Below are 12,765 nucleotides of genomic sequence, written 5' to 3' on the forward strand. Positions count from 1 at the left end.
AATGGTAACCCCACCATTAACCACTTCATTTATGAATTTCATAGTAATAGAAATACATGTCCTACCGAGACAGAATTTGTAATTTGCTATCCTCTTGCCTAGCAGGCAAAGATTTACCTACGCGGAAAGGATGATTCATTCGGATCGACATGAGAGTCCAACTAATAATACATCAATTTTGAAAGGTGATGCGAAGAAAATCAACAAAAACTAATTCATAATACCGCCAACAATATAATTGATGTCATTGTATCATCCAAGTACTACCAAATAATATCAATGTCTCCACTCCCAAATAACAAACGTAAGTCAAAGTACAACCCAAATCAACAAAAACTAATTCATAAACAACCAACAGAAAAAATAAAATAATGATCTTTTATGGAATGTTGTTGCTCCTGTTGTCCAAACCCACCAGCAAATTGATGGTTTGTGTATCCCACATCTTGAAATAATTTTCAAACTAATTCTTGTAGATTTGTCTCTCTCTTTCGAGCCTCTTCCTCCCTCTTTCGAGCTTCTTCAAGAGCAATTTCAAGCAATTTTTTATTTTCTTCTCTTGTCTTGAAAAATTCTTCTTCCATCTTTGTAGCATTAGAGCGCATGTCCCCCACAACTTTTGTTAACTCATTAAGCTTCTCCCCCACATTATCTCTTGTGTTCAAAGATTCACCATGTGCGTACCAGATGTTATAACCTCGAGCAAATCCATTTTTTACTATGTGTAAATGCGCATCACTCCGATTCAAAAATCTCGTGTTGCGGCATTTAGAGCATGGACATTTGATTTGTCCATTATTCAGAAATCGTGGGTTATCATAGGCAAAGTTCAAGAACTCCTGATCAACCTTTGTTACGAATTCATCTAAAAGAAACCCATTATCATCCAAGCGCTTCCACATCCAACTACGGTCAATATTCATTATCTGCAATTTTTACCGATTTTAGATATACTTGATAGAGAAAGGAGGCTAAATAACAAAATATAGTAAAGGAGAATGTGATTTATGTAGCTTGTTGTTTGATATCTTAATTAGCCATTATTTTGAGGACCAAGGTCTTTGATCTACTGATATAAGAAAAGAGGAACTAACATTTAATAAAATTAGAATAAAGAACAAAGTAGAAAGAATATTACAGTTTAATATATAAAACATTTAATCCTTTATGAGTAAGCAATACCAGTTTGTGAATCATTTGTTGCTGTATGTATTGAAACATTGATGAACTTCTTCAATGAAGAGTTCAACTGAGAATTGTAGCAAAATGTGTTATGTTCTAATGCCTATTATCTAGCATGAAGTTTCTGATTTTCTCAGTTTCAAGTAGCTGTCGGAAAAAAAAAACATCTAGGACCAGAGTATACTCTTGAATGTGTAGCTGCATATTATAGTTAAAGGATAAGAATAAGTTTCAAGTAACACAATAACTACACTTACTAATTAAAATGAGTAAATGTGGTTATAGGCATAGCTTGCTAGAAGTTGTAGTTGAAACTTGAGAATTATTGTACAGAATAAGTGATAAATGTAGATAGATTCTGTTAATCAATTTATTCAATTGAATTTTTTTCCAGTAGAACTTGTTCCCAGAATAATATCCTGATCTCCCTGTGTGTGTGTATTATGTATTAAAGGGAATTGAGTTCAAGAAAACTTCTCAATTCACTTAAGAAAACACAAAACAAATTTCAAAACTTCTCAATTGAACATAGACTCATGCCAGAGAGTTAAATAAGTATAATAAAGAAAAGTGCACAATCATCATTGATTCGAACATTACTTGATTCCCTTGATTAGAAATTGAACAAGGAGTCAGTAGATAAACCCTAGATATTAAAACAGCAACAAATATACAATCACTGTATGCTTTAATAAATTAGGCCTTCATCAGAGTATAGGCATGAAAACTCAAACCACATAAATGAACTGAGAACTAAAAATTACACATCAAAATAATGTGTGAATTAAATCTATAAGGAGGCTAATGATCCAATCCCAAAAACCATTCGCCCATCTAAATATTCCACAATTGTCGGACATTTTTGTTCTTTATATATTGCTACTCTGCTTTTTAATTCTCTGTGCCTCACCAGTTTGGTCCCTAAAATTTCATATTGATATCCTAACTAGGTGCTCACCACGTGCCCCAAGACTAAGAAGAAGTTCAATGGTTCCTTGTGAACTAAAGAAACAAAAAACACTGACTTGCAAGTCTAAATCACATAATTTAAAGTCTCAAATTCAATGTTGAATATATACCAGATTTCATGGAACAAACAAATTCCTTCATATGCATAATTCCTACTTGTGAATCTTATTATTTGAACTAATCTGATGAATGGAGAGGGCAAAGTGTGAGGAGGAATAAAAGTAATGATCAAAACAAATGTTGCACCTTCACAAAACCCATTCTCCTAATGTAGAAGTGAATAACAGATTTTGCACAAAATTTGTTCCGAATGGAGAACCAATACATGTGGAGAAGCATGTGAATCAGCCAAATCGTTCGTTTTTCAACATATTTCAGCAAGAAAAAATAAATATTTTGGCGAGAAGAACATAGGTGTTCAATCAGGCATTTCAACAAATACCTCCAAGCATTCAAATTTCTTCTACAAATTGTAAAACATTTACAAAGAAGAAAAATTACCTGTTAACGATGCCGGAAAGTAGCTGTGCCGATGGAGTCGGAGCCGCCGCGAGCGAGCGAGAGAGTTCGAGATTGCTTTTGTTTTCTTTTCTATTTGCCGCCGTGAGAAAGAGAGAGAGTTAGAGGAGAGAGACTTGAAGTTGAGTTAATAGGAGTGAGAGTGAGAGAGAGAGAGAGAGGTTCATGAGTTTTTAAGTCAATTCTCAATATATATATATATATATATATATTTATTGATATATTTTATTCTATATAATTAAATAAATATTAAATATATTAGTTATTTTATATAATTTAAATATAAATATATTAAATAATATAATACAATATATAACATAATATATAATATATTATATAATATAGAATATATAATTAATAAATTAATGTATATAAAAAAGTTTGATTTGATTGAGTGAGTCTATTAAAAAAACAATTTGAAAATAAAATTATGAACACCCCTAATGGTCGTTGGTGAGAGGAAGGAGTTGACAAGAGAGAAAACGTCAAGGGAGAAGAAGGTAGGGGCGGGGCGGTCGTAGAGAAAACATTAAGAGGAATTAGTATTTTTTATTAAAATAAAAAATTTACTTTTTTAATTTATTATAATTAATTAAAATTAAATAATGCAGTAGAATTATACAAATATATATATATACATATTATCATGTCATATAAAATTTTACAACTTAATTATTATTTATATAAATAAAAAAAATTCTTACTTTTGTGTTTTAATATTTTCATAAATAAAAAATTCCCTATTTACAACATGAGAGACGGAAAATTCCGTGGCCAAATTAAAAATAAATTAGCTATGAAAATGCAGACCGAAAATAACCAAAAAAATTAAGTGTCAGCCATCCCAACTTTTGAAGCAATCACGTAATAGTATCAGAGACGGATATAGATTGATTATAACATAATTTAGCAGAATTATATATCCGTCTCTAATATAAAAATTATTAATAATTTATCATAGAGAAAAGTTTCGGTCTCTAAATCCATCTTTGATAAATACGGGTTTAATTCCATCTCTAAATTTTTGTCTCTGATACCCTATTTTCTTGTAGTAACTAACTAAGGAACAGTGTCCCTAATCAAATGTTATTGGCTCCATTATGTATCTCACGGTTAGCACTCACCCAGACATTGCATATGCTATTAGTTGTTTTAGTAGGTACATGTCTAATACGGGTCTTTCCCATTAGGAAGCTCTTAAATGGCTGCTTATATATTTGAATGTGTCTGTTAATTCTGATATATCTTTTCCTAACTTTGACTATGAAGATCGTATCATGACTTTTTCCTATTTTTAATCGAATGTTGTTCCTTGAATTGGTCTTTATTTTAACAAAATACTTATTGTTTGGAGCATAATGAATGATAAATGTTACTATTATAGATTTTAATTTGTCTTGCCTTTAATTAATTGATCATATTTTCCCTGAAATTCCATATTTATTTGTGCTTCGTAGGATATTATGTAATAAAATATTTTATTGTTAATGTACAAAATTATCAATATTGTTGTTTTGTTAATTTATATATTTTAATAAAAATGATAAGAATTATATTTTGTATTGTTATTAGTTATTGTAAAATAAAAAGGCAAAGAGAAGATTGAATATTTGAAATGCTTTAAAATCTTTAGTGAAATAATGACTTTGAAATCCATGAATCTACAATTCTTGGCACAAATTACTTGTAATTCCAAATAAGGGATTTGAAATGAATAGATTTTAAATTAGCCAAATCCAAATCTCTCCTCCAAACGGACCCTTAGAAAATTAATTCTGCAATTATATATACTCAAAAAACTAAATTTACTCTAAGTTTGTCTAAGTTTATTGGTTACTAAAATTGAAATAATATATTAGTATTTTCTTTGAATATATATTTATCATCAATATAATATAGGGTTAAATATAGTTACCACCCCTGAAATAGTCACCCCATATCGATTATCTCCTAAAGTATTAAAACATTCAAAAAAAGACCCCGACTTTTACTTTTTAAGTTTGAAAAGTCCTTTTTACCTTTACAAAAATTGCTTTGTGAAAAAAAGAAAAAGAGATTTTTAAAATACCAAAATCACCATTTGTCTATTTTGAGTTTAACTTGTTCATCGAGCTCTTTTTATTTTGTAATTCTAAAGTATTTGTGGCTCATTTTATTTTAATTTTACTTGTTTGTCAAACCAAGTTAAAAATACATTTATACATGCATAAAATTACCACATTTATATAATTATCGTATATATAAATATATTATACATATATGTTAATTCAATATTTTTTTATTAGTTCATCAACCCTTTTGGCTTTATTAATTGTATATTTGTTAAAGTAAATATATAAATATATATACATGTACAAATTTATTTTAATTTAGGTTTACAAGTAAGTGAAAACTAAAATAAAATGAATACTTAGATGAAAGTAAAAAGAGCTTGATAAATAAGTGAAACTTCAACAAAAAGGTGACTTTTGGCATTTTAAAAATTTCTGTAATATAAATATATATGTATGTATAAATTTAATTTTAACTTGATTCGACAAACAAGTAAAACTAAAATAAAATGAGCTACAAATACTTTAGGATTACAAAATAAAAAGAGAGCTCGATGAACAAATGAAACTAGAATTAGACAAATTATAATTTTTTTTTAAAAATCTTTATATTTTTTTTCACAAAGTAATTTTTATAAGGGTAAAATAAACTTTTCAAACTTAAAAAGTAACGATCATGGGTCTTTTTTGAAGGTTTTGATACTTTAGGGGTAGATATTTCAGGAGGTAATAATTGTAATTTAACCCTATAATATGTATTGTACAAAGTGTCCGTTTTTAATTAATAGTAAGATATATACTGATAACTAATGCATAAAAAAATTACCAGACAGTTTTTATATGTGAGGTTGTAAGGCAACAACAAATTTTAAAATAAAGCGACAAATTATGTGTTATAATAAAGTAAAAACATTACTAAAAATTATGTGCACAAATTCTGCGTACCACCGTATCTAGTATCTAAAAATGAGAAAGAGGATGATCGGAATTAGATATGAAATTTTCGTGCAGGAGCTTCTCAGTCTCTTGTACAATCTTTCGGTTATATTTACCGCAGATACCCATGTAATCCTCATTCACAAAAACATATGGTTCTACCTTTAAGTAGACACTAGACAGTCTACTGCACCTGTGGAACTATATCAGTACTGAAATGTAATTCTTCATAACTCAAAACTCATGACTTGCATTGGTCATTAGTTCAAAGGTTATGTAAAGTTCACCGTTCCCAGCAAAATATTCTTTATGTAAGTTCTTGTCTGTGAAAAGGTTCATCTTAAGTTTACATCTGACTTCAAGCTATATATATGAGAACCTATTCATGCAGGAGGTGAAACTATTTAAACAATACCATTATTTGCTCGTAATTGGTTGAATTTATGTCCTGTGTTTCACCGAAAGTTTCAAGCTTCCTCTACTAGAAGACAACAAAAATGATATACTGTTGGATGATAATCTATAGGCAGTTCATTTGAAGAGGAAATCTTCATCCTGTGGAATATGCATTGATGAAAAGTTCACTAGCAGTCCCTTCCTTTAGAAACATGAGAAAAATCATCAATGTTGCTTCTATCACTGGTGTAATCTTCAAACTTCCAGGGGTTATGGCATATTATGAGAGTTATGAACAATATGGACTCTAGTTGGATGTCGACGGAGTAGATCTCCAAGAATGACAAATAATAAGAGAACAGCATAATCATATGGCTACTTAAATTTTGAATCAACTATAGCTCATGATTATCTTTTGATTAGATAAAATCCAGGGGGGTGAGGGGTGGGGTTGAGGAGTCTACATTAGCAATATGATTATGTAGACATGATCTTAGGAGAACTCTACCATAAAAGTGGAGAGCCGAAAACCATATAAACCTCACACCAATACCCATAATATCAATGTGGGATCCATGTTCCATACCTTGCGATTAGGATCATAACATATGCATAATATTATTTTTGACAAGAAATATGACTTCCAGTAGTTGCCAGTTACTGAGTGATCTGCCTACTTCTCCTTTTAGTGTGAGTGTGATATACATGACCTTTGGAAAAATGGTAATAAACATTCTGACATTGGGGGAATTGATGTTCTTGGTGTTATGTTAGCAAGAAGTGGAAATCACACGATCATCCTAGCTAGAGAAAATATGTCCAGCAGAGCAATGAAATATAACATTCAACAATCAGGTAGAGATGCATACATAAAAAGGTGGGTTAGAATTCCCACATGCTTCTGAATGAGGTTTTGGGGGGGATTACTTACTGTGTAAAGCAGATAAGATTCAGCAATTTTTATGTGAACAGGAGAAATTGGCCGAAAAATTTCCCAGGGCCGGACCAATATGGGTGAAAATGTTTGGAAACAGTGTTAATGATCATCAAGAAAGTGGTTCTAGTTCCAACAAGCTCTCTTAGGTTCTAATTTCGCTTACAATGGTAACTTTCAGTAGAATAATAGGATTTGCCTTCAATTCACCATCCAGATAACGAATCATCAGTCATAGTACTTGGGATGGGAGGTCATTATTCTTCACAGAGTCAATTTAGCTTAGTATCAGGAAATTTGGGTTAAACTGCAAGAAACTGTGATAACATCAGCTGTACCAATAATCCAAGATTCGATTGCACCAGGCCCAGCAGCACATATTTTATCACCTATTTGTTTGTTGTTATTTCATAACTTCTAACCATATTGACACATTGGCAACCAAAGGAAGGACTTTAAGCGCCAAATAATGCTTCATCTCCCATTTAGCCTACAGTATCTAGTATGGTATCTGCCTTAGATTTTCAAACTCTAGAAATAGATATGACCTTTATCTAATTGTGATTTTTCTACCAGCAGCAGATAGGTTTGCCTATCTGGTCAGGGTTTAGAAGAGCAAAGTACCAGCCAGAACAATTTATGTAGTCACCCATAGTAATTATGCTTCATTTCTGGATTTCTTTCGATACACATGCATCCTAAGACTATGGAACCAAGCACTGAATGATAGAAGCATATATAGTTTCCAAAACTGAGTTTCCAATTGTGGTTCACATAATTACAGAAGGTCAGGGGAAAGAGAACTCATCATACATGAAAGCACATCAAAAAGACAAACCAGCAATGCATTTGGAAGCTTGGATCCATTAAAGTTAGAAAACACTACATTACATGTATCCCAACAAGTCCTACAACATCTATGATCTCTGACTTACCCGACTCAAGTGCGAAGCAAGTGCATCCCGAATTCTCTTCCCACTTTCATTGTCCTCTCCATCAAAAACAGGAAACCCTGCATCCCTATAGCCCTCGGCATGTTCGTCTGGCAATATCTCACTGCACTTGATGAGAAAATTGTGCAGTAAACAACAAGAAACAATTACAAAGGGAAAAGCCTCAATACATTGATCCTTCCATTTCTTCCCCACAAGCTTCCATCTCTGCTTAACCTTTGTGAATGCTGTCCCCATCAACTCCATCCCTCTACTATGCACCCCATTAAATGCCGTTTCTGAAGAACTCAACTCCCTGTTCTCGCTATACGGGGTCAAAAGCCAAGGTAAAAGTGGATAACATGAGTCACCCAAAATGTACTGGGGAATTGAATTGCCAGAATTTAACTCGAAAGACGGCCCATTCAAGTACTCCTTCGACTCCTCAATTCCAGAGAACAGCTTCGACCGTTTCAATATGTCTTCAGGTTTGTTACTCTCAGGCCAGCCAGCAGACACATCTAAGAACCTCCCTTCAGAGTCCACCAAAGCCTGAACTAACAAAGACCCATTCTCACCCATCAAATGGCCCTCGAGTTCAAACTTCTCAATCCCCAAAACTCCACAACAGTTGGGCAAAGAAATCCACCCAAAACCCACTATAATCCTATTGATATCTGAGTTGAACTCAAACAAATGACCAAGATTTTCCACAATGGCTTTGCATACAGAATAAAAAGCTCTACAAGCGGTGGAAGAGTCAAGAGAGAATCGTCGAGAAATAGCAGAGAAGGATGCGGCATGAGACAATCGGAAAAGGGTAGCGGCGAGGGCGGCATTGGGGGGCAAGGGATGGAGAGATGAGGTCAGAGAAGGGGTGAGGAGGCGGAGGAGGAGAGTGAAAGAAGGCTTAGAGAGGTTGAAGAACTGAACCCACCTCGGATCGTAATCGGGAGAAGAGGAGAGGAAAGACTCAAACCAATTTTGCTCGGGGGGCGGGGATGGAGGAGGGGTAGGAGGTATAGGGAACGAGAGGCGCGAGTATAGACGGGAAAGTGAGCGAGATGTGGCGGAGAGTAGGGATTCTAAGGATAAGGACTGAGAGGGCAAGAGGTGGAGGTCGTGGCGGAGGAGGAAGGAGTGCGCACCAGAGATGGCGGAAATCAACAGGGGTATTGAATTTGAGAGGTGTTTGTGATGGCCGGACTGGGAATTGATGAGATTAGCTTGGGTTTTGGTTTTGACCCTCTTCTTTGTGCCTTTCCTTTTGCCACGGCGTCTCTTGGTGGCGCCGGCTGTGGCCATTCCCCCGGTAGGCTGCTGCAGAGTTGTACTTGTACTCTCTACTCGGGTCTTGTGTTTGGAGTGAAGGTCCGCTTAACTTCTTTGGTATCATCGCTTTCAGTTTCTTTTGAATGAATGGTTAATAACTTCATTTTTTTTTAACATACGGTTAATAACTTCTAATAGTATATAGGAAAATAATATATGTAATCTCTACAAAACTCTTTTCTTATTCTTTCAAAAATTTATTTATAAATGAATTAAATAAAAATATTTATTAACAATTTATTTATAAATTGTAGTTACAAACTGTACTAATAAATATTATAATTACAAAACATCATGAAAAATACAAAAAATTATAAGCATTATGAAAAAAATATCAAGAGGTGTATGCATTCATATATATATATGTATTTACAATATGCCCTTTGAATGGATACCTCTTATCATACACATCATGTCTCATTAAAAATCTTGCCTTGAAAAAACTCAATGGAACAAAAATCAAGGCCAAGGAAAAGAGTATAATTGTATAATCTCTCCCTCAATTCAGACAGATATATTTTTTATGTTGCATTCCAATATTATGTACAAGTTGCTTGAACACCTTTATTGGTAATGCATTCGTAAATAAATCTGCTAAATTTTGACTTGATGGAATCTGTATAACATCAACTTTACCTTCCACTTAAAGCTTGTGAGTGGAGAAAAATTTTGGTGATATATGTTTGGTTCTATCGCCTTTAATATAGTTATCATTGATTTGCGTGATGTATGCCGCATTGTCTTTGTATATTACTGTGGAACTTTTCTCGATTAATTCTAATCCACATGGTTCATGAACGTAATGTATAAATGATTTAATCCATACACATTCACACCAAGCCGCATACAATGCAATTCGAAACATCTCAAAATTATAAGCAACTGTCTTGAAATTTTGCAATTTCAATTGTATCTACTCATATCTTGCACGTGGTAATATTACAATTTTTTTATGGTGAAATTGATACTTTAAACTCTTATAGAGTTGAAAATGATTTTGATTGTTAAATATTGAGACTTTAGGTTCTCGTGGAGATGATGACGAAGCAAAATCATCGCTTTAACATAATCTTATTGAAAAGCAATAGTTTTTCTTTTATTGTTTCTTCCAGTTTGCTACTTGCCAAATGCAATTCGACATCAATGACTCATGATAAATAGTTTATTATCGAAACATCAAGAGCATTGAAATTTAACTTTGTGAGATTGGCCATTAAACTACAACAAGTTAATATGCACTTTCAGTATAACATTCAACATATACATATAAGTTGAAGCATGTGTATTACACATGAATATAAAGTAAATGACATAAAACATTACTAACAATAAGAGAAATATAAGTTACCTGTAACTAAATTGAATTATTATGACATGAATAGATGGAAATAAGCATATTTAAGTTTGGTTTAAGTCTTATAATGTTACAAATGACAATTAAATGGTATTCATGTCAAATTTATTTTGTTAATAATTAAATTTTATTGCATATAATATGCTAGCAAAACATTAAAAAATACATACATAGGGATATGAAAGAAAAAAATGTAGGTAAAGTAAATTAATTAAATGAACTTCAAGTTAATTTTAATCACAATATTTATACTATGACACTAAAATTATCACGGATCAGTTAAATAAACGAACAAGCTTCGGGCTTCATGATCAAGCCATTATCTCAAAACACTTCAAGTGGTGAGCAAATCAAATATTATACTTATCATTGCTTTCTAGGATGATATTGTAAATAATTGATATAAAATAGTTTATCTACTGCTGGAGATAATTTGACTCATTACTTACTTCAAGAAGCAATGAAAGTATATAAAAACATGTCCACTTCAAGGGATGAAATCAAAACTTGTGTGTCTACTTTTAGAGGCAATATCAATTATAATAAAACTTTTACTTGTATATGTCCACTTTAGGAGACATTGAAATGTATAGAATATAATTATTCACATCTCATAATTAAATAATCAAGAACAAAAGTAACTATGATATTGAAGAAGTAAACAAATAAAGAATAAGAATTATACGTAGAAAAATTAAATGATATTTGAATAAAGAGTAATTTATTTGTTGGATGGAAGTAAATGTCAATAGTACTAAATAATTTTTCAAAATCATATGGAATTTGCGTGTAATTGCACCAAATCTCATAGAAAAGTAGTGTAGTTATCCCTAATTTTTATTACTAGTGCGTGTGGCAATACAAAAATGCATGTGCGCAATTAATTTTAAAAAACTTAAGATAATTATTATTTTATTTTAATTGTAAGAAGTTATTGAGAAAAAATAGAATGCAAAAATTAACCAGATAAATGTAAAAAAAATGGTGAAATAATTTTTAAAATTAAAAAAGGAAAAAAGAACGTTCAAATTGAAAAAGATAAAAATTTGGTTAAATGTTTAAAAGCAAATAATAGATTTAAAAAAATTGAAATGGGAATTCCATTTCAAATTAATCCCAGTTTTGTTGCATATTCATTTTTTTTTAAAAAAAAATCTCAATTCTGCCTATATTTTCAAAAATTTTAAAATAACACTATTTTTGTAAAATTTTGCATTTAAAAAATAATTTTCCCAAAAATCTCTCATAATGTGGACCAAAGTTTTTTGACAAAACTGTACTTATTATTTGCGCTCCCTAAAATATATTTATTATAATCACTTCCATAAAATGTACTTTTTTTAAAATTAAGATTTCCCAAAGTACATTATTTTTTATAATTAATAGAGAAATCTCTTTATAAACTTTCGGTACTTATAAACTTTAGTCCGTTGTTTAGAGAATTACATAATTTTTTCTATGTGTTGTTATATGTATTAAACTTTTTTTTTTATAAGAATTATCAATACAATTCTAAAATAATTTATCAATAAAATATGCAAATTTATACGTGTAATTAATCTGTAATATTTTATAATTTGTGAGTAGCTAGTGACATAAAATATTTCAAATATTTATAAATATAATTGAATATAAAATATTTGTAAAAATTGCAAAGAAGAAAAGAAAGTTTGGACTGTTGAGTAAATTGAGTTAATTTGCTCTTAGCCTCTTAGCCACAAAATTCGAAGTAAAGTTATCATCCAGACCAAATAAAAAGAGTAGTAACTACCAACTACCTTTACAACCACAAATGGCCACCTCACATTTCTCCACCACCGTTCCACGGCCAACCACACGGCGGAGCGCCACTACCAGCAGTCCCAACACCTTCTTCCTTTCAGCACCCAAGCTCATAAGCAAAGCCAGTAGCTTACCACCACTCAAGGTCCAGAAGACTTTGAAGTGGGTTGTTAGGCAAAGAAACATAGCCCAAGAACAAAGCCCGCCAAAACCCACAACCTTTGATGCCCAAGAATTGGTGGATTTCTTGTACGAGGATCTTCCCCACCTGTTTGACGATCAAGGGATCGACCGAACGGCGTACGGCGACCGTGTCAAGTTCAGAGACCCCATCACAAAGCATGACAGTATAAGCGGATACCTTTTCAACATCGCCAT

The 12,765-nt window shown here is 31.9% G+C and overlaps 2 protein-coding genes and 1 long non-coding RNA gene across 3 annotated transcripts in view; 1 reads left to right on the forward strand and 2 right to left on the reverse strand.

The window, feature by feature from the left end:
* Positions 201-2,822, reverse strand: LOC110012306. The gene is made up of 2 exons (XR_002287413.1): positions 2,653-2,822; positions 201-926 (listed from the first exon to the last, which is right to left on the reverse strand). It is a non-coding gene; the product is annotated as an uncharacterized LOC110012306 (long non-coding RNA).
* Positions 7,708-9,326, reverse strand: LOC105166422 (protein ALP1-like). Its single transcript, XM_011085764.2, has one exon. It carries the CDS (start codon positions 9,222-9,224, stop codon positions 7,905-7,907), a length of 1,320 nt encoding a protein of 439 aa, XP_011084066.1. The 5' UTR covers positions 9,225-9,326; the 3' UTR covers positions 7,708-7,904.
* The window catches only part of LOC105166498, a 5,992-nt gene continuing 5,563 nt past the window's right edge, over positions 12,337-12,765 (forward strand). Inside the window, exon 1 of the mRNA XM_020695263.1 lies at positions 12,337-12,760. Within this exon, the coding sequence (XP_020550922.1) occupies positions 12,398-12,760 (363 nt within the window). The 5' untranslated portion in view covers positions 12,337-12,397. The remainder of the gene's footprint in view (positions 12,761-12,765) is intronic.

Source organism: Sesamum indicum, linkage group LG7, assembly GCF_000512975.1.
Source record: "Sesamum indicum cultivar Zhongzhi No. 13 linkage group LG7, S_indicum_v1.0, whole genome shotgun sequence".
Classification (NCBI taxonomy): domain Eukaryota; kingdom Viridiplantae; phylum Streptophyta; class Magnoliopsida; order Lamiales; family Pedaliaceae; genus Sesamum; species Sesamum indicum.